The sequence below is a fragment of the Rattus norvegicus genome, chromosome 15 (assembly GCF_036323735.1).
Source record: "Rattus norvegicus strain BN/NHsdMcwi chromosome 15, GRCr8, whole genome shotgun sequence".
Lineage (NCBI taxonomy): Eukaryota > Metazoa > Chordata > Mammalia > Rodentia > Muridae > Rattus > Rattus norvegicus.
In genome coordinates, this window is record NC_086033.1 from 105,645,119 (window position 1) to 105,664,365 (window position 19,247).

Consider the following 19,247-nt stretch of genomic DNA (forward strand, 5'->3'; position numbering starts at 1 on the left):
GTGTTTCTGGCTGCCGTATTGAGGATCAGCTAAGTGGGCATGAGGGTGGAAGCAGGCCTATCCAGTGTAACCAGACGGGACCAAGTAAGAGGCTATGGATTGACAAGGAGAGGGAGGGAACGGTGGTCCTGAGGCTGTGTTAGAGGGTTGAGGCACAACAAAAAGATGACTCAAGTTTGAGGACTGAGGAGTTGGGAGGTGGAGTTGTCATCGGCTAGAGGAGACTCGGAGACTGAGATTCACATGGTTTGTTTAGGAGAGTGATTTAGTGATGCGTGCACAACAGGTGCAGTCTGGGCGTGCAGCTTACTGCCACAGTTGGGAGGAATCCTGTTGTCCGTGTAGAGTTTCTCCATGCTCTCTTCTGTCTTAACAGTGCTGAGGATCTTATGGAGGGAGGGTGCATGGTAGGCAGTTTCCCAGGGACTGTAGGCTTCAGTACGTAACATTTCTTTTGAAACAGTTCTGGAAAGCTGTCTTAAGACTCCATGCTCACATTAACATAAGTTTGAAAAGATATAGCAGCATATTCAGTGGTAAATAAAAATGCTGCCCTGTGACATGTTGAACTGAGTCTTTTTCTTCTTGTAGGAGGATGCCCAGGAAGAATTTGGCTGGAAACTCGTTCATGGGGATATATTCCGTCCTCCAAGAAAGGGGATGCTGCTGTCTGTCTTTCTAGGATCTGGAACACAGATTTTAATTATGACTTTTGTAACTCTATGTAAGTTTTTAACATAAATATTAAGAAGAAAATACTTTTTCTAATATTTGGAAATGAGTTTTCCTATGTGAAGTAGCTTTGCTAAAAACTTTTTACTCTCCAATTCTTTGAGAACCTAGGACATAGGTTGGATTCACCCAGAGGCTGACTGGGTGTCTCCCTCCATTCAGCACCCAGTAGACCAAACCTTTGTGGTGCTAGAACTGAGCTAGCGATGCAGGGCCTCGGAGACCCATCTAGAGCCAGTGCCATTCAGTTTGTCTGTTCAACTCCTGAGGAAAGAGCAGTCAGCTAAGAGTTCATGTTATTTGTAGCATCCAGGGTAGAAAAGATAAGGAACTAATGGTGAGACAGTTTCTGTAGTGTTTTCTCACGCAGAAGATTTAGGGAGGAAGGAAGACTTCTTTTTCTAGCAATGTGCCGTAACTACAGGGTCCCTTGGAGCCACCTGAGACTCTTGAGAGATTTTATTGTAGAAAGTTTTATCAGTGAAGTAGATCCTTACTGGTCACTCTGAGACTCCTCCTGGGGCTGCACTGACTCCAGTTTTTTCCCCTGTTCTTTTCTGTAAGAGAAAATGTTTATGAGTAAACTTCTGCTCTATGTGTATATTTTTAAACCATGGTTTTCTCTGTTGGGTCCAGCTGCTGGTAAAGTAGCCAGTGTTGTCACTGAGAGAAGCCACAGAAGATCCTTCCAGGTTTTCCCGGGGAGCATGCACTCTTGTGTGGATGCACTCTTGTGTGGATGCGGGCCAGCTGTGAGAGAGTAGACAGCCTTTTGTTTAGCTTTACTTTTTGAGACAGGGAGATTATATACTGAGCTAGCTTGGAATATAGACCAGGATGTATAGATCAGGATGTATAGACCAGGATGTATAGACCAGGATGCCCTCAAACCCAGTGGTTTCCCTGCTCCTGCTCCCTACTGCTAGAACACAGTGCAAGCCACTGTGAACAGAACTGGAGTTCCTGTCTGTGAGTAAGATTATTGCATAATGTTATAACGGGAATAATCTATTTCTAAATGCCTGGCATCCGAGTAGGTTTGAAAGCCACATTTCATACCTTTAGGCTTTACACTCAGGTTGCTAGGCTTGTTTTGAAGACCAAGTAGTACTTGCTGTTGTTGTAGGGTGAGGGGATAACTTTGTTAGCTAGGGTTAGGGTCTATAAGAATAGTAGACTAAAGCAGGAAGGTAGGCTGGAGAATAGGCTCCTGAATAAGCTAGAGGCTTACTTAGTATGATGCTGCCAGAGAGCCAAATGAGCTCAGCCCAGAATTAGCACTTGAGATAGAGTTCCACTTTAGCGTTTTATGAGGAACTTCCTAGATTGATCTTTTGGCCTCCTTGCAGAGAACCCCAGTAGAGTTCACTTTGTGCAGGGTCATGTTCATGCATTGTCAAATATTGTGTCATTTTACAAAAGGAAACCAAGTAATAACATTTACAACTCTGGGTGCTTGCTTCTTAGTTTTCGCATGTCTGGGATTCTTGTCCCCTGCCAATCGAGGAGCCCTGATGACGTGTGCTGTGGTCTTGTGGGTGCTACTGGGCACACCTGCTGGCTATGTTGCTGCCAGATTCTACAAGTGTAAGTAAAAGCCATAGTGATTGGAATTGAATCTGTCACCACTGTGGGTCTTCACCCAGGGACACACACACACACACACACACAGAGGCACTCCCTGCACACCAGCTGTCCCAGAGCTTTCTAGAGACAAGCCTGTTGGTGACCATTCTAGATTTATCTCAGCATGCTTTGACAGTAGCACAAAAGGTTGTGATGCTGCTTGTCTGGTGTCTGCTTTCCTTTCTCTTTAAAGCTTTAGCTTTTGGGTTAAACAAAGCAGCATATCAGTTGAACATTCATAAACTAAACAAAGATGTCACTGTCTGGGAAGCCCTGAAGGAAGTAACGTGTCACGTCTTTCGTTGATGCGTTGTCTACTCTTCTTTTTTTAAAGATTTATTTGTGTATGTGAGTACATATGCGACTGAATATACTGTGGCTGTCTTCACACACACCAAAGAGGGCATCGGATCCCATTACCGATGGTTGTGAGTCACCATGTGGTTGCTGGGAATTGAACTCAGGACCTCTGGAAGAGCAGTCAATGCCCTTAACCACTGAGCCATCTCCCCAGCACCTATGTCTTCCACTCGTACTCTTCAGAAGTAAAGCATAGTTAGAGTACAGGGTTAGAGCCACAGGTGTGGTTGGTGGCAAGGCCAGAGAATAGCAGTTGGCTCTGCTTAGGGACGCTGAAGGCTGTCTGATGTGCCCTGTGATCTGCTGATAGGAACAGTATTTGAAGTGAGACACTGGAAAGTTGTCCAGGTGACCTTAAGACAAGGGTTGGGAGACCTCAGACTGAAGTAGGAATGTCAGGCCCTGTTTATTGCCATGGTTGGCGTCCCCCAGTTCTTTCTTACTCTTCCTGTTGTGCTCTTTACTGAAGGACATGGGACTGGGGTGGGATTGGGGTGGGGGTGGGGGGGTCATATGTATTCTAATATATGAGACATAGACTCTCCCTGCCACACCAGCCTTATTTTTGGCCACAAAGGTTTTCATTCGCTTCCTGAAGTGACTGCTTGTTTATACCTCTCTCTACTCAGAGTACTCCTTCCTAGACCTCCTCCTAATGTCTCTCCACCCCTCACAAGCCCCTGCAGCAGGTCAGATACCACATCGAGCAGTCAAGAACATCACTGAAAAGGTGGCATCTTGTGGCCCCAGCAGAACTCTTTGTTTAAAAAGAGGATTTAAAAAAACAAACAAACAAACCCAGAGTAGTATCTTGCTATTTGGTTGCTTATGCTTTAAAATGTTTTGAAGAGCTAGAGAGATGGCTTAGTGGTTAAGAGCACTTTGTTCCTCTTTTAGAGGACCTGAGTTCTGTTTCCAGCACCCACATGGTGGCTCACAAACACCTGTAACTCCTGTTCCAGGGAATCCAACACCTTTTGATTTCCTCTGGTACTAGGCATGAACATAGTGCACATACATACGTGTAAGTAAGACCCTCACATACATAAAATAAACTTGAGAAAAACAAAATACTTTGAATTTTGGAATTGTGTTTATTATTAAACTCAGTAGTAAATTTGGAGTCCATAAGAACTGAATTTATATTCAATGCTTATAACTTTATTTGTATTCTTTTAGTTTTGTCATTTTCCTTTAGAGTAAGTGACGTGTATACTTGCTTGTAAATGATAGTAAATCTTCTTTCAAATCAAAACACTTATCAGCCAGTTTCATGTCTGACTTTAAACAGAGAAGAAATGTCACTTTTTCCTCTGCATAGCTCATGATTTGATCATTTTTTAAATGGAAGGAAAATGAGAGAGGAGCAAAGGAAAGTACAATTGTACAAGCAAATGTGTCTATCAGAGAGCTGTAGCCCCATGTCACACACTCATCTCCCCACCCCAGCAGAGACCACAGTGTTGCAGCACCCAAAGATTCACACCACCGTGGGAGTTTATGCTGCAAGTCAGACTTGAGGCTTCTGAAACTGACCAGAGTGAAGAGCAGCCACCCTCCCTTGTCTTTTCCATGCCCACCCGGCACAGCCGCCTATGTTGGCGTAGGGCTTTATGTTGTGTTGAAGAATCAGTAAATAAGACTAGACCTGGGTGGCTTAGTCCTTAATACCGGACTGCCCTGCGCTGTAGGCCATTTAATAGGAGGCATGCATCCTCAAGTGTGCAGAGGTCACTTCCCTGTGAGCCTCATTCCGTCTGGCAAACTCTGGATTATAGATTATACTTGGTTTCCTCTAAAAGATCTGTGCTTACATTTTTTTTTTCTTCCTTAGCCTTTGGGGGCGAGAAGTGGAAAACAAATGTTTTATTGACATCCTTCCTTTGTCCTGGGTAAGTGAGTTTCTTAGTAATTCTTAGTGATCATCTCTCATGCCCCAACCTAAGAAAACATTTAGTTTTTGAAAAGGGTTATTAACATGAATATTAGTAACATGCTAAATGACACCATGCTCCTTATATGGAAATCATGTAAGTTTTAGTAGTATGTGAGGGAGAAAAGCCAGCTAGGACCTCCCTTGGCAAATGTCTTTCTGTCTCTGTCTGCCACATTGTTCTGATATGTTGCCATACAGGGTTGCATTAAAGCTTTTGACCTGATCACAGGCTCCTTCCTCCCTGAAGGTGCCCAGGCAGGCCAAGTGTATTGCCAGTTTTGCTGTGTATTCCATGATGTGTAGTGACATGTCCCAAACTTAACAAACACCACAAATCAAGGCAACCTTGGCTTTCTTGAGGAGTGCTTCTGATCTTGTCTAGTATCTTGCATAATCTTCCAATTTCTGGTAGACCGGAACTGGCCACTGTATAAAGAGTATCATGGAAGAGCACACAGCGTGGTTCTGACAGACAGGGCTGTTCACTGACAGGCCAGAAACAGAAGTATGCTAATAGCATCCTCATAGAGCTGCCCTGGAAACAAATACTCCCTTGGTGACCCTAGGAAGCGACCTGCTTACCAAGTCTGTCCTGTCAGCCTCCTTCAGGATCCTGCCTTTCAGTCATCCTGAGTCTCTGACATCTCCTGTTGTTTTGGCTGATGTATTCTGTGCAGATGACTCTTGCCGGCATACGCTTAGCTTTCCTAGCTGGTGCAAAGAGCTTCCCATGAGTGTCTTCCCTGCTAGTGAGTATTTTTTCCATCCACAGCAAAAAGTGTCTCAAGAAAATCTTCTGCTCAGAGCTTTTTTTCTACACTGAGGATCAAACCTACACCATATATCTGCTTAGTATTGCATGTGAGGATGTAGGTTTGATCCCCAGCATAAAAGAAAAACCAAAACCAAAAACAAACTATAAAGTATGTATTTTATGAATAACAGCCTTGTTCTAAAAAATATATTTGGAAGCTCTGAGCAGTACTGGAGTGGCAGTGTCATAGGAAGTGCTGTTCGTCAAGGCATGGGTTGTTGCTGATTGAGGAATGGACTCAGATTCTCAGTGAAAGTATAGCTGCACACACTGAGGTGTTTACGTTTAGTAAAAGCCAGGACAGTTCTTAGCAAGGCATTAGTGACTAGAGCATAGAAATAACACAGAAAACATGCAGCCCAGGTGAAGCGTGGGCAGGGGCCGAGCCAGCCAGTGCAGAAGTGACTGACAGCAGAGCCAGCCAGTGCCAGATGCTCACTCCACTTGTCCATGGCCGCGCACGTCACAGAAGTGGTGGAAGTATGTGGGAAGGCAGCCCTCATAGCCACTGTTGGGGTCTAAGTTGCACCAAGCAGGCGAAAGGCACTTTTGTAGTTCGCAGTAAAGTTTTAAATTGTGTATAGCCTGTGACTTAGAAATTCTACCTCCTTTTTTATTCTCTACCTAAGTTACTAATGCTGTAACACAAATCATAGGGCACTGTGCCTCCTTCATTTGTGTCTGACTCTGTCTTTCAGGATTGTGTTTGCTGACTTCTTTATCATGAATCTGATCCTCTGGGGAGAGGGCTCTTCAGCAGCGATTCCTTTTGGCACCCTGGTTGCCATCTTGGCCCTCTGGTTCTGCATATCTGTGCCTTTGACGTTTATTGGTGCATATTTTGGCTTTAAGAAGAATGTAAGTTCATGGGTGCTAACTCTTTTTTTCAGTGGGTTTTAGCTGAGTAAATTAATATATTCTGCTTTAAAAGATGCCATAAAAATGTCATAAGGTATAAACATACCCTTAAGACTGGGGCTTCAAAACCAGCTGATGAAGTAGTAGTGTTAGGAATGTTGGGCTTTTAAAGACAGTCTCTCCATATCCTGATTTTTCCACTTCCACCTACAGAATTCTGAGGACAGGCATGCACCACCACACCTGGCACAAGGGTTCTTTGGTTTTATTTTTTGTTTGCAGTATTTCTTCCTTATGTCCTTAAACCAGTGAATTGGGGAGTGGTATTGGGTAAAGGTATTCTTGTCCACTTCCCAATATAAAAATTTGAAGAAATTGCTGGGCCAAATAATATCTTTCAGTAAGTATGTAATTAAAATGAAATCCGGAGTTTGCCTTGTAATGATATGTCCTCTCTACTTCCTGCCTTGTATAAAGCCATTGGTCAGTAGGTGACTATTAGGAAAAGCTTTGGCCTGTTCCAGAAGGCTGGCCAGTATTGTACCTGGCAGTGTCTGACTCGTTGCTTCCAAAGACATCTTTCAGTTTGATGACTTAAGTAAACTTTCAGTGTCCAGTCCAGTTATTATTAACAAAGAAACTGAGAAAAAAGAAAGCTGTGCAGAATGTTTTTAGCAAGTATTTAATTATAAATTGTTTTTCCCTCTTTTGGCTGAAGGCCATTGAACACCCAGTTCGAACCAATCAGATTCCTCGTCAGATTCCCGAGCAGTCCTTCTACACCAAGCCTTTGCCCGGCATCATCATGGGGGGCATTTTGCCCTTCGGCTGCATCTTTATACAGCTTTTCTTCATTCTCAACAGCATTTGGTGAGTGAGGACCAAGTCCTCTTAGCTCCTTGTCTCTAATAAGAGGACATCAGGTTCTCTCTGTGGGAAGAGCAGGGCACTGATAACAGCTGCACTCACTGAAGGCTGTGTCTCTTGTTGCTAATTCTTCTGTAACTGTCAGGATTCTGCCCTCATCTTGCACAGAAGAAAATGAGGTTTTGGAGGTTAAGAGATTATATCAGCCCAAGTCTTTTCCTAGCCCGAGTTGTTAAGTAATTGTCCCAACGCAGAGAGAAGCAGCTGATAGCTCATGGTAGGAGGTTAGAGGTTGGAAGGAAAGCTGCTTTCCAGGACCTGGAAGGTTTATTCAATCCCCCAGAGTCTACAGTCACTGTTTCTCATTCCTGTGGTAAAGGCTTTCTTTGAAGTAGTACTTCTCTATGTCTCTCTGGCTGGCCTGGGACTAGCTCTGTAAACCAAGGTAGGTTTGAACTCACAGCGATCCTCTGCCTCTGCCTCCCAAGTGCTGAGGATTAAGTAAAAGTGTGGGCCACTACCCCGTGAGAAATTACTGTAGTTTGAAGCCTCTCTGTTGTATTGTGTTTAAGTAGGGCTAGTGTACTGCAGTCACCTTTACTCATATGGACATGGAATGCATTACAGTCGTGCCAAGATCTGAGGTAGCATGAACTTGGAATAAATAGGAGCTTTTAAATGGTTAGAATATCTTTCTTCCCCAGTTATTATAGTAATTTCCCAAATTCTAAAACAGTATGTGCTAATGTGGTTTCTTTCCTCATTAACTGTCTTTCCATTGTGTTTTTATCAAACGCTTCTGACTCGTAGGCAAACAGGACTGCTCCATTTTCCTGAATGTAGGTTAGGGTCTACCTGAACAGGAGGCTAGGATGTGCCACATCCCTCCTGTCTCAGCCTCTTCTTCATAAAACTACCTTGATTTGTTGAGGAAAAAAAGAAAACCCTTTCTAGTCAAAAGCAGAATGAACAATATGTCATTTATTGTGTCAAAATATTTGTATCATTGTGTCCTGACGTGTTTGATTACAGGTCACACCAGATGTATTACATGTTTGGCTTCCTGTTTCTGGTGTTTATCATTTTGGTTATTACATGCTCGGAGGCAACCATACTTCTTTGCTATTTTCATCTATGTGCAGAGGTACGTGTTAGCAGTATTCAGTGTTAATTATAAGTAGTATTATGACTGGCATGTTTCATCTTGAATATTGTTGAGATAACTTTTCTACACATATGTTTATTATCAAAGAAATTGACCATTATTCATAAATCAAAAGACCTTTTTAAATTACTTATATTCCAGCCGCCCGCATCGTCATCATCACACACACACACATACACACAGTTCCTATACCATTCCAGAAGAAGACTTCTTTTAGGATTGAATCAAGAAAGTTTATTGGTGAAGATTTTAAAGTGACAAGTTCCCAAAAATATTAATATTGTACTGAATTTTTATTGCTGATTCTAGTGATTGATTTGAAATTAATATTCTTATAGATGTTTCTAGGTTATAAAATAATTGGTAAAAATAGATAGTTGGGGACTGGAGAGATGGCTCAGTGGGATGCTCTGTCCTCTCCTGGCCACCGTAGGCACCTGCACAAAGGTGGTAGAGATTCAGACAGGTCGGTGCCTGATAATATTGTACATCAGAGATAGAATGAGGGTAAAGTTCTAGAGTGTCCAGCCTTTTGACATACAACATGTCATGTACAAAGGGGCTGCAGGTACAGCTGTCCCTGGCCCTGTGCAGCTCACAGCCTCAGCTTTGACATGCCTGATGGATCATCAGATCTATTTTCTCATCTCTGCAGACACAAACAAAGCAGAAAACCAACTCAGTTTGGGGGGTTTTGTTTTTTTGCTGTTGTTTGCTTTTTGGTTTTGGTTTTATTGTGTATTTAAGTTAGATTTACATTTTTTAAGTTCAAAAAGATGACAGGAACTTAGCATGTTTTGTGCAACTCGCTTATCTGATTCTAAAATATTTTCACTCTCTCTACACACAGAAACCCCATAAGCAGTGACTGGCTGTCTGTTTCCTTCTGACCCCGATCCTGGCAAGCCTTAGTCCACATTCTGTCTTTAAAAGACAGCGTGGTAGCACAAGTCTGTTTTCCCAGATCTCAGAGGTTGAGGCAGGAGGAGTAATGAGATCTCTGTGTTTTTAAAGCAGGAAAGATGCTATAGCTGTAGAGATAGCTCAGCCATATAAAGTGCATGACCACTTGAGTTCAATCCCTGAGAGCCAGCTACTTGTGTAGGGGAAGAGAACCCACTCCACGCACACAGTTGTCCTCTGATCTCTACACATGCGCTTTAGCACATCCAGGTACCCACACAGTAATAATCCATGAATTTAAAAACAATAATACAAGCATAGGATATACTTTAAGGGTTCTACTCTAGCATATTTCGGTGCTTTTGAGATGGAGTGATATTCTGTTGTGTGTGTGATACCTGTGTATACATTATCCACTGGCAGGCAGTGAGTCTCTCCACTCTTGGCTGTTAGAAATGATGCTGCTGTGCATACCACCAGCAGTGCACACCTTGTTCCCTCACCCTCACCGGCTCTTTCCTCTTTGGTGTTGGGAGGCTGTGGAGGGGCACGCAGTGCTCTCTCAGTTTGGTTTGTGTGAGCGACTGATGGTGTGAGCATCTCAGTAGGGGAACACTGTCTCTGGTCACTGCAGCCCTGCCCACTGTTAACCTGCACTGGTTGCTCGGGTATGTTCTGGACACGAAGCCTTTTCTAAGAGGTCGTGTCTTCCATACGGACAGTGGTACTTCTCGCTCTCCCGATTTCCCTCCAGGAGATGCTGTTAGTTTTCTGGGTGAACTCACCTGGTGTTTGCAGATGCATGTGCACGCCTTCTGTCACTCCCTGACCTAATCCTTGGACAAGGCTAGCCCGGGAGCTCTGAGGACTAGAACTCAGTCTGTGCTGGTGCAGCCAGCTCTGTGCCAACTGAGCCCTTGGGCCTTTTACTGCTGTGTTAGGGTCTGTGTTGGTCCAGGTTGTCGTGGAGAATGCTAGCATCTTAGTGGTTAGGTTTTCTGGCTTAGAGACAAAAGTCTGCCTTCTGTGTCCATGTACGTTTCTGTCCTTTGTCTCCATGTTTACACTTTCTGGCATGTAAATGTTTCATCTTTGGTAAAAATGTATCCTAGGTATTTTTGTGTCCTCTTTGAGTTTGTCCATGGCTGGTGTATAGAAACTCACGTGGGCTGGAGTGTGGCTCTGACACAGAGTGCACACCTAGCATGTGGAAGCCCTGGATTCAGGTGTCAGCACACACACATGTGCATTCTTGCCCTTGCCTGGTTCTGTGAGTAAGTGTTAATTCTCTAAAACATGGATGGCTCATCAGTTAGCTACAGTCAGGTTTTATTTATGGATGGTTTTTTCCTGATTTTCTTTTGCTGCTTTTGTTTGTGGCGTGGTTTTGTTTTTTACTTTTTGACATCTCGCTGTAGCCCAGTGACTATGCATTGAGTAGTCAAGCTGGTCCCAGCCTCGAGAGTGTTGGGATTAGAGATGTACTCAGCTGCCTGCTTTTTAAAGTATAGGTGTTTTGTTTTGTTTTTTTCACATAGTTCCAAATTGTAGCAGAGATTGGGAGGTTTTCTTTTTCTTTCTTAAAAAGATGTTCTGCTGTGCTAAAAACTACTTTATGAAAAAGGCAAGAATAGCTGTGTCTTAACCACCTACCTTGTTGAAATTATATGAGTTGTAATTGGAAGTAAATCTCAATCAGGCCTTGATAGAAAATTGCTGTCATGTAGAGTTGACTGAACTTTAATAGAGTGAATATTAATTTCGAACCATCAAAGGGTTTTGTACATTGCTTTTCCTTCAGAATCTTAACCTTTCAGATATAGTCTTGTCCTTTATTAATCATAAACTATTGAATATTTTCTCACATGCTTAGCCAGATAGCTGTGCAACAAATAAAAGTGTGCCTCTTGGCACCTTTGATGAAGTGGGAAATACACGAAGCTCAGTTGGCCAGGGCCTTCCAGTGAGCGTGCTGCTCTGTGCCTGTCGGCTCTGTGATGTCTGACACTAGGAAATGACTCTTGCTCTGTGTCCTTCTCCACCAGGATTACCATTGGCAGTGGCGTTCCTTCCTCACCAGCGGCTTCACGGCAGTGTATTTCCTCGTATACGCCATACACTACTTCTTTTCAAAACTGCAGATCACGGGAACAGCAAGTACAATCCTGTACTTTGGTTACACTATGATAATGGTCTTGATCTTCTTCCTTTTTACAGGTGAGGAGCTGTAGATGGCTTTTAAGGAAATGTGTTTCTCCTTTATGAATGTTGTGCTGCCTGCTGCTGCTCCTTTATCAAATCATCAGCCCAGCTCAGCTCTATGTGGCATGTCCACGTGTAGTTGCAGCTTAGGAATGAAAATGCCAAAGTGGAGTCACGGTCACGTCACCAGGACAGCTTAGCTGGTACCCTGGATACCCTGAGTCTGTGACGCGACCTGTGAGACAGAAGTGCTTTCTGTGTACTCCAGCACTCTGCTTTGTAGGAAGGGGATCTGTTTAAGGGCGTGGGTCGCACTCCAAAAGCATCATGGGCTCTTTAAAATTTTTCCCTAATGAGCTGAGTCTATGTGTGCTTGAGAATTCTAAACTGACCGGTGTTTTAATTTAAAGCCAGTCTGTTTACACAGCAGAAATAACTCCCTGTAATTTAAGGAGAGGGGCACTGGGCTCCATAGGCTCCAGGGCGGTGATCATTCTTCTGTTGTCACCACTGGGTCTGTGACACGAAACCTGGCCTCTCCCAATCCTTTTCTGATCCAGAAGGTGATCTTGAGCAATGTATCAATGTAGTATATCAATTAATAACCTCCCAAGTCTGACCCAAATGCTGTGTATACATTCAGAAAATCTTGAGTACTTTTTCTGTATATTACATTTAAAATACTGGTGAAGGGCTGGGGATTTAGCTCAGTGGTAGAGCGCTTGCCTAGGAAGCGCAAGGCCCTGGGTTCGGTCCCCAGCTCCGAAAAAAAAGGAAAAAAAAAAAAAATACTGGTGAAAACCAGGTAAGATGATACATTAAGCGGAAGCCTCTCACAGGAGCTATATGGGTTCTTGTCCGCATGGGTCTGTACCCTACATAGTGGCATTTCCCAGTGTCTTTTCCTAAGTGTTTCCTAAGGAAAGTAGTTTATCTGTTAAGCAGGTTTTGACGGTTTCCAGTGTTTTCCATCTCATGGAAGTTTTACATGCTCTGTAGCGCAGAGGCCGAGTTTGCGCTCACTAAGTGCAAGTGTAGTGTAAGCTTTTCCACCGGAGAGCATCTCCACGCCCCTGGTTTATAGCTTTAAAATAGGTATACAAAATAAATATTTGCTGATTAATAATAAAGGGCACAATATTTTAAAATAACTGATGTATAATTTAACCATGTATTAAAAATTAAACGGGCTGGAGAGATGGCTCAGCAGTTAAGAGCACCCGACTGCTCTTCCACAGGTCATGAGTTCAATTCCCAGCAACCACATGGTGGCTCACAACCATCTGTAAAGAGATCTGATGCCCTCTTCTGGTGTATCTGAAGACAGCTACAGTGTACTTATATATAATAAATAAATAAATCTTTAAAAAAAAAAAAATTAAACAACTTCACAGAGACCAGAGAAATTGCTCTGTGGTTAAAAGCATGTACTGCTCTTTCAGAAGACCTGCGTTTAGAACCCACCTTAGGTTGCTCATAACCACCTGCAATCGTAGTTCTGACTTCCCGTGTCATAGGGCATCTGTACATGTCCATCCAAAACCACACGATTTTAAAAATAATAAAAGTGAAATCTTTAAAGCAAATTTGATGACTGATTAGATGTACTTGTCTTACATGCTGAGAAGTGATGGTTAGGAAACAGTGAGGTCTTTGTTTTGCACAGTGAAATAACTGTTGCGTACACTGAAGACACTGTGGTTCATGAGTGTGCTGTAGTCCGGAATCTGAGCTGGGTGTTTGAGTCAGTGCTCACTGGTGTGTGCTGTGGTGGCTGGTGTGATACTATGAGCATGCTCTGTGTCCAAGGCTGCGCTGAGTGTGATACAGGACAAGTGAGTACTAGGAACAGCTCAGTTTCATTGCGTGTTGATCTGGAAGTAGTTGCTGGTTTCATGCTGCCACATTCAATTGCACATAGCAGGATTCTCAACCTTCCAATGCTGTGATCCCTTAAAACGTCCCTCATGGTATGGTGATCTTCAACCATAAAAGCATTTCATAGCTACTTGAAAACTAATTTTGCTCCTGTTATGAATCATAATGTAAATATCTGATATGTAAGATATCTCATATGTGACCCAAAGGGGTCACAGTTTTAGGTTTAGAGCCACTGCAGTATAGGCACAGCCATTAAAGAGCTTTTGTTATAAGGTGAGGTACCTCAGGTTAGAACCCTGACAACCTAAGTCTGATCCTCAGAACCAGTGAGGAAGGAGAAAACTCGCTCTGCTCTCTACACTATAAACACCCTCATACACGGGCCTAGTAGACAGATCAGATTTTGGCCACACTTCAACAAGACCCCTGTGAGCTTTGCTAGGCAGATGGAGGTCGCTGAAATGAAGGCACAGACAGTGGAGACATCTCTTTAATGTGATCAGGAAATGGATTTGGAGTGGGGCGGTGGTACAGGCCTATAATCCTATCTACTTAAGAGTTCAAGACCTTCCTGGAGAACTTAGCAAGACTGTGTTAGAAAAAGAAGGCCGTGCTTATTGCCTGAATGCGTGTGTGCGTGCGTGCTTGTATGTGTAGCTGAGGGTACAGCTGAGTGGTAGAGTAAGTGTTTGCTTGCTTATTTGAGAGACTGTATTCAAGCCCACTTCCAGCAACAAAAGAAGCAATGGGGTTAAGAGATGTGGCTAACTTACACCACGCACAGTGTCACGGCCGAGTGCTATGCAGTACCTCACTGCCTGCTTCTCTGCTGGGCGTTTTGGTTCTTACCCTACTTACATCACTTGCATATATTGCAGAAACTTCTGGGTTCTTTTACTACAACACATCGAATACTGCTAATTCCTAGCAACTATATTTGAAATATCCATCTAATTATTCTGTCAGTCTGGCAAAAAATGGTAGCAGTTCCATTTTGTGATTAAAAAACTCTTACATAGAAACCATGGTATTACAACCTCTTATTTTTAATCCAGTGGTACATGTTAGGGAGAAGAGCTCAGCAGTGGTGGCACAGCTTTTAATCCTAGCACTCAGGAGGGAGAGGCAAGCGGATCTCTGAGTTCAAGGCCAGTCTGGTCTACAGAGTGACTTCCAGATAAGCCAGGGCTACCCAGAGAAACCCTGTCTCAAAAAGTAGGGGAAGCAGGATAATGTGTATTATGGAAAATTTAGATAATCTTATAAGAAATTCTAAATGGGGGTTGGGGATTTAGCTAAGTGGTAGAGCGCTTGCCTGGGAAGCGCAAGGCCCTGGGTTCGGTCCCCAGCTCCGGGAAAAAAAAAAAAAAAAAAAAAAAGAAATTCTAAATGGGTTTGCAAGGAATCTAAGTGGTTTTATGATCACAGAGCTGTGTTATATTCTTATTATACTAAATAAGAGTGTAAAAGGAACTGGTCATTTTACATGTGTGCTTTGTTTTTTGTTTTGTTGGTGTAATGAACTTCTTTTGAAAGGGGTTTATTTTGTGGATGTTTTTTCTTTTCTAGGAACAATTGGCTTCTTTGCATGCTTTTGGTTTGTCACCAAAATATACAGTGTGGTGAAGGTCGACTGAAGAAACCCAGTGTGTCCAGTTAAAACAAATAAACTAAATCTTCATCCACAAAGACCTGTTTTGTGACTCCCTTGAGTTTTCTCAGACTTATGGCCTAGTAATCCTTCAGAAACAGCAGACTTCCAAGTACACCTCTCCCCATGCGCCTGTCCCTACCTACAAGATGTATTTCAACACTAAAGCATTTGTATTGTGATTGGATTAAGTATATATTCAGTTGTTCTCAGTGAAGAGCAAATTTAAATATTATGTGCATTTGTAAATACGGTAGCTATAAACTTTTCAATACTTCTAATGGCAGATTAGAGGAGGCCATAATACTGACGATACTGGACAGTCGATTGTACATAGGGTTTTCTAGACTCGGTAGGTGGAAAGAATTATTTTTCTTTGAAGGAAATAACTTTTTATCATGGTAATTTTGAAGGATGATTCCTATGATGTGTTCATTGGGGGGATGTGGCTTTTAAAAATCTTGTATTGGTTGTAATTGTTCATATCTTCTTACTTTTCTGTGTTGACTTCATTATTCCCATGGTATTGGCCTTTTAAACTATGTGCCTCTGAGTCTTTGGATTTATAAATTTGTTATCTTAATAAATATTGTAAAAATGCCTTCATTGTATCATTCCCAGCATATGAAGAAAACTCTGTGAATACAGATGTGCTGACCACTATACTGTTCTATCACATGATGTTGACTACTGTAGACACACACTTTCTGTCTCCACCTAAGTGAAATTTTAGTCTTTTGGGCTTTGTCAAGTCTGAGTTTTCACTCTGAAAGAATGCTAGAAACGGTAGTCATGCCTGTGGTCAGATAAGTGATGCATTTAGAACTCAAATGCAGGCCTTACATTGTTACTATTAAAATTTTACATTGTAGACTTACTTTCCAAAGTGTAGTAGTTTTTTAAGTCAGCAGGACCTGGAGGCATGCCTTTGTAATTCCTATACTTTGGAGTTGGAGGTGTGAGGATGATGTGGGCCCGTCTTGGCTGCACAGTGAGTTGGAGGCCAGCCTGGATCACCCTGTTCTTGCACACAGTGTGGGTTAGGATCTATGATCTACACATTAGCAGTTGTTACCTCATGATTGCACTGGATTTCACAGACAGTTCTTGTCCTAGGTTAGGAGATCACTAACAACTTTTTCACATACAACTTGCAAGTTTGAACCATTCACGTGGAAAGCTGAGGTGGTTTCAGATAGATCTCTATCAAAACCCCTTTTGTATTGAGGGCTTCACCAGCACCTGCTTATGAGAACAGATCAGACACTTGCTTCAGACGAAACTGAGATTACCTCAGATTGCCAGGCTAATGAAGAGATTGCACACAGTGGTTGGGCCAGGTGCACACTTGACCCCCAACAGGCTGGTCTGTCTGGGTCACCAATGCACAATGTTGAGACCCTGTCTCACAGCCAAGCAGCCTGTTGGTTTCGAGGCTCACTGAAGCTCCAGTGCATTCAAAAGTTTCCGTCCTGCTGTCTCCTTTGCACTGTAACTGGTACCTCTGAGTAAGCTCACTGACCAAACAGGGTCTGTCTAGTCTGCAGGCTCTAGTCTGCAAGCCCGGCCGGTTTTACCACTGCCGTCTCTTCAGTTTTGCTACAGTGAACAATCAGGATTCAACACAGTTGACTGTGTTGGTCTGCCTTTGTTCTTATAAACCAGCCATACTTCACGCACACACGGGCAGGGAGAAGCGAAATGCATAGGTTTGGTGTCCTCTGTCTAAAAATTGAGTAGGGGGAGCTTAATGGTGGAGCGCTTGCCCAACATGCACTGAGGCCTGGTTTTGGTTCCTAGCATACACAAACACACTCAAGGGTTTCAGGTTTTCAGATTAGGACTGTTTACCTCGTAAAAGCATTACAAGAAAGTGTGTAGGACAAAAGATGGCTCTAGTTAAAAGCATATACTGCTTTTGTAGAGGACTCAAGCTTGCTTCCCAGCACACACATCGAGAGATCCACAACCACCTGTAATTACATCTCAGAGGATCCCTTCTCTGGTCTCTGCAGACACCTGCACTCATGTGCATATACCAATAAATATAAACCTTTTAAAAAGCTGAAGGGTTGTGGTGCTGGTAAGAGCATTGACTGCTCTTCCAGAGGACCCAGGTTCAATTCCCTGCAACCACCATCAGTAACTCCAGTTCCGGAGGGTCTAACACCTTCACACAGACATGCATGCAGTCAAAACACCAATGTACGTAAAATAATTGGGGAGGGGGCATGGTGGCTCATGCTTGTCCCAGCCCTTGGGAGTTGAGACAAAAGAATTCCTGTGAGTTCAAGGCCAGAATGTGAGGTTGTATCATAGTCCTCACACAGAGGGATCATTGTGAGGAGACGATGAAGGGCAGTGGGGAAAGCCAACTGCAGGGGTGAGCTGTCATGAGCTGATGAGGATCCAATGCTGAGGACCATGTTGGTGAACCCACAGTACCCATAGACCCTTTCTGGGTAATGGGAGCCCCTGAGAGCCATCCCTTTGTGAAGGGGACCAGGCATGGTTAAAGACCTGGGAACAGCTGTGAGGTATGTTCCTGTTGGTATGCTCGATACATTCCTTTTTCCTCCCTAGGTCTTCTCTAAGGTAGCCATTCTGCATGGCTGTCCTGAGCCACCATGCCTGGATCTGGGACTTGTTTTGTCCCAGGCTGACCTTGAACTCAGGGATCTCCTTGCCTTGTCTCCTGGGATTAAAGGTGTGTACTACCTTGCCTGGACCTAAGCTTTTTTCATAGCCTCAAGATCTCCATGCCAAGATCCAGGTCAGAAACTTGTGTCTTCTGGCCTCAAGATCTAGATCACAGGTGAGCTCTCCAATTCTGGATTGTAGTTCATTCCAGATACAGTCAAGTTGACAACCAGGAATAGCTGTTACGCCTACTTTTCCGCTTGGGTTGAAAAACAACACAAAAGCACTCTGACCCACTCTCTTTCTTTTTTCCTGCTTCCCTCTACTGGGAGTGCTGCCGAGGTCTCCAATGCCCCTGAACCCCAGCAGGGGCCCTTCTCAGCCTGTGCTTTGTTAAGTCTTACATACACCCCACAGAATCTCAAAGAGATGCTGCAGACATGGCCTAGCCCCCACTCATGTCCTGATGGCCGCCGTGTCCCAGAGACCATAGTTGCCTAGTGAGTGTTCTCCCTGTTGCGTGTCTATGCTACTCACCGCTGTACTTGATCTGGTCACCCTTTATAGCCATTTCATCCATCTCCAGCTGCAGCCACCAGCTTGTTAGACAGCCTCAATGTCCTCATAGCCCTTAAGCTCAGTTTGTACACGAGCGGACTTCATCCCTCAGACCTGCCTCATCCAGCTTCTCCATCTGCAGAGAGATCCCCTCAGCTACTTCCCCTCAGCTGGAACTTCAGGGCACCAGGACTCCTCTCCAGTTAGTCAACAAGGTCTGTGCCTCGAACCTAAACTTGGGTCTATTCTTAGCAACCTCTGCCACAGGGGCCTGTGTAGCACCTCCTAGGACGTCTGCAGCCAGTGATGGTACAGAACGGGTCTGCCACAGAACGGGACTCAAGCACCCTGTGCTGCAGCTGACCTCTGTGGCACCCCAACCACACCACACTGTGTGTACTCATGAGTTTTTTTTTTTAATTTAGGAAAAACCTTCACCATGGTGTAACAAATAGACTGAGTGTTAACATAAGACACAGGGAAACATTTATGGACCTGGACCACTGTTCAGCTTCTGTCCTGAGGGTTTTTTCCTGCTACACGGCTTATTATAATACATTAAGGTTTGTGAGCAGAAGAGAACCTGAAGTATTTCACACACATGTGCTTCAGAGTTCTGTGTGCCATCAATCTTATGTTGCCCAGAACACCCAGTGCTGAAGGTCTGATCCCAGCTACTTCGGAGTCCGAGACAAGAGGATGGAAAGATCTTCCTGGACTTCCTAAGTTCAAGGCAGCCTGAGCAACTTAGTGAGACTCTGCCCCAAAATTAAAGGTTAAAGATGAAGATGGGGTAGAACTCAGCAGAGAGCTTGGTGTGCGTGACGCCCCAGGTTTCGTTTCCAATGCCTCTCCCCAAACGTCTTGTTCTCGGATCTGAAAACAAGCTAGCAATGGTTTTTACTACCGATCTGTTTTGTTCACCTTTATTATTGGAGAGAGCTGCTAGAGTAGAACAGCACACACTTGGTGTTAATCCACAGAAAGTGGCCTTAAACAACAGAGATTTCTTCCTTGGCACTGGGCTATCCGTCCACAATCAAGATCAGGTGAG

General features: G+C 43.7%; 1 protein-coding gene across 3 annotated transcripts in view; it reads left to right on the forward strand.

Moving 5' to 3' along the window:
* Positions 1 to 15,597, forward strand: part of Tm9sf2 (transmembrane 9 superfamily member 2) — a 54,634-nt gene extending 39,037 nt beyond the window's left edge. For 2 of the 3 annotated variants that reach the window (XM_063274359.1, XM_063274360.1), the window contains exons 11-18: positions 592 to 724; positions 2,200 to 2,319; positions 4,553 to 4,610; positions 6,167 to 6,326; positions 7,045 to 7,196; positions 8,226 to 8,337; positions 11,307 to 11,478; positions 14,914 to 15,596. In XM_063274359.1, coding sequence (XP_063130429.1) covers positions 592 to 724; positions 2,200 to 2,319; positions 4,553 to 4,610; positions 6,167 to 6,326; positions 7,045 to 7,196; positions 8,226 to 8,337; positions 11,307 to 11,478; positions 14,914 to 14,981 — 975 coding nt within the window. In that variant the 3' untranslated portion in view covers positions 14,982 to 15,596. Of the gene's footprint in view, positions 1 to 591; positions 725 to 2,199; positions 2,320 to 4,552; positions 4,611 to 6,166; positions 6,327 to 7,044; positions 7,197 to 8,225; positions 8,338 to 11,306; positions 11,479 to 14,913 lie in introns of all 3 variants that reach the window. The other variant, NM_001005554.1, reaches the window with a different exon arrangement.
* The last annotated feature ends 3,650 nt before the right edge of the window (positions 15,598 to 19,247 follow it).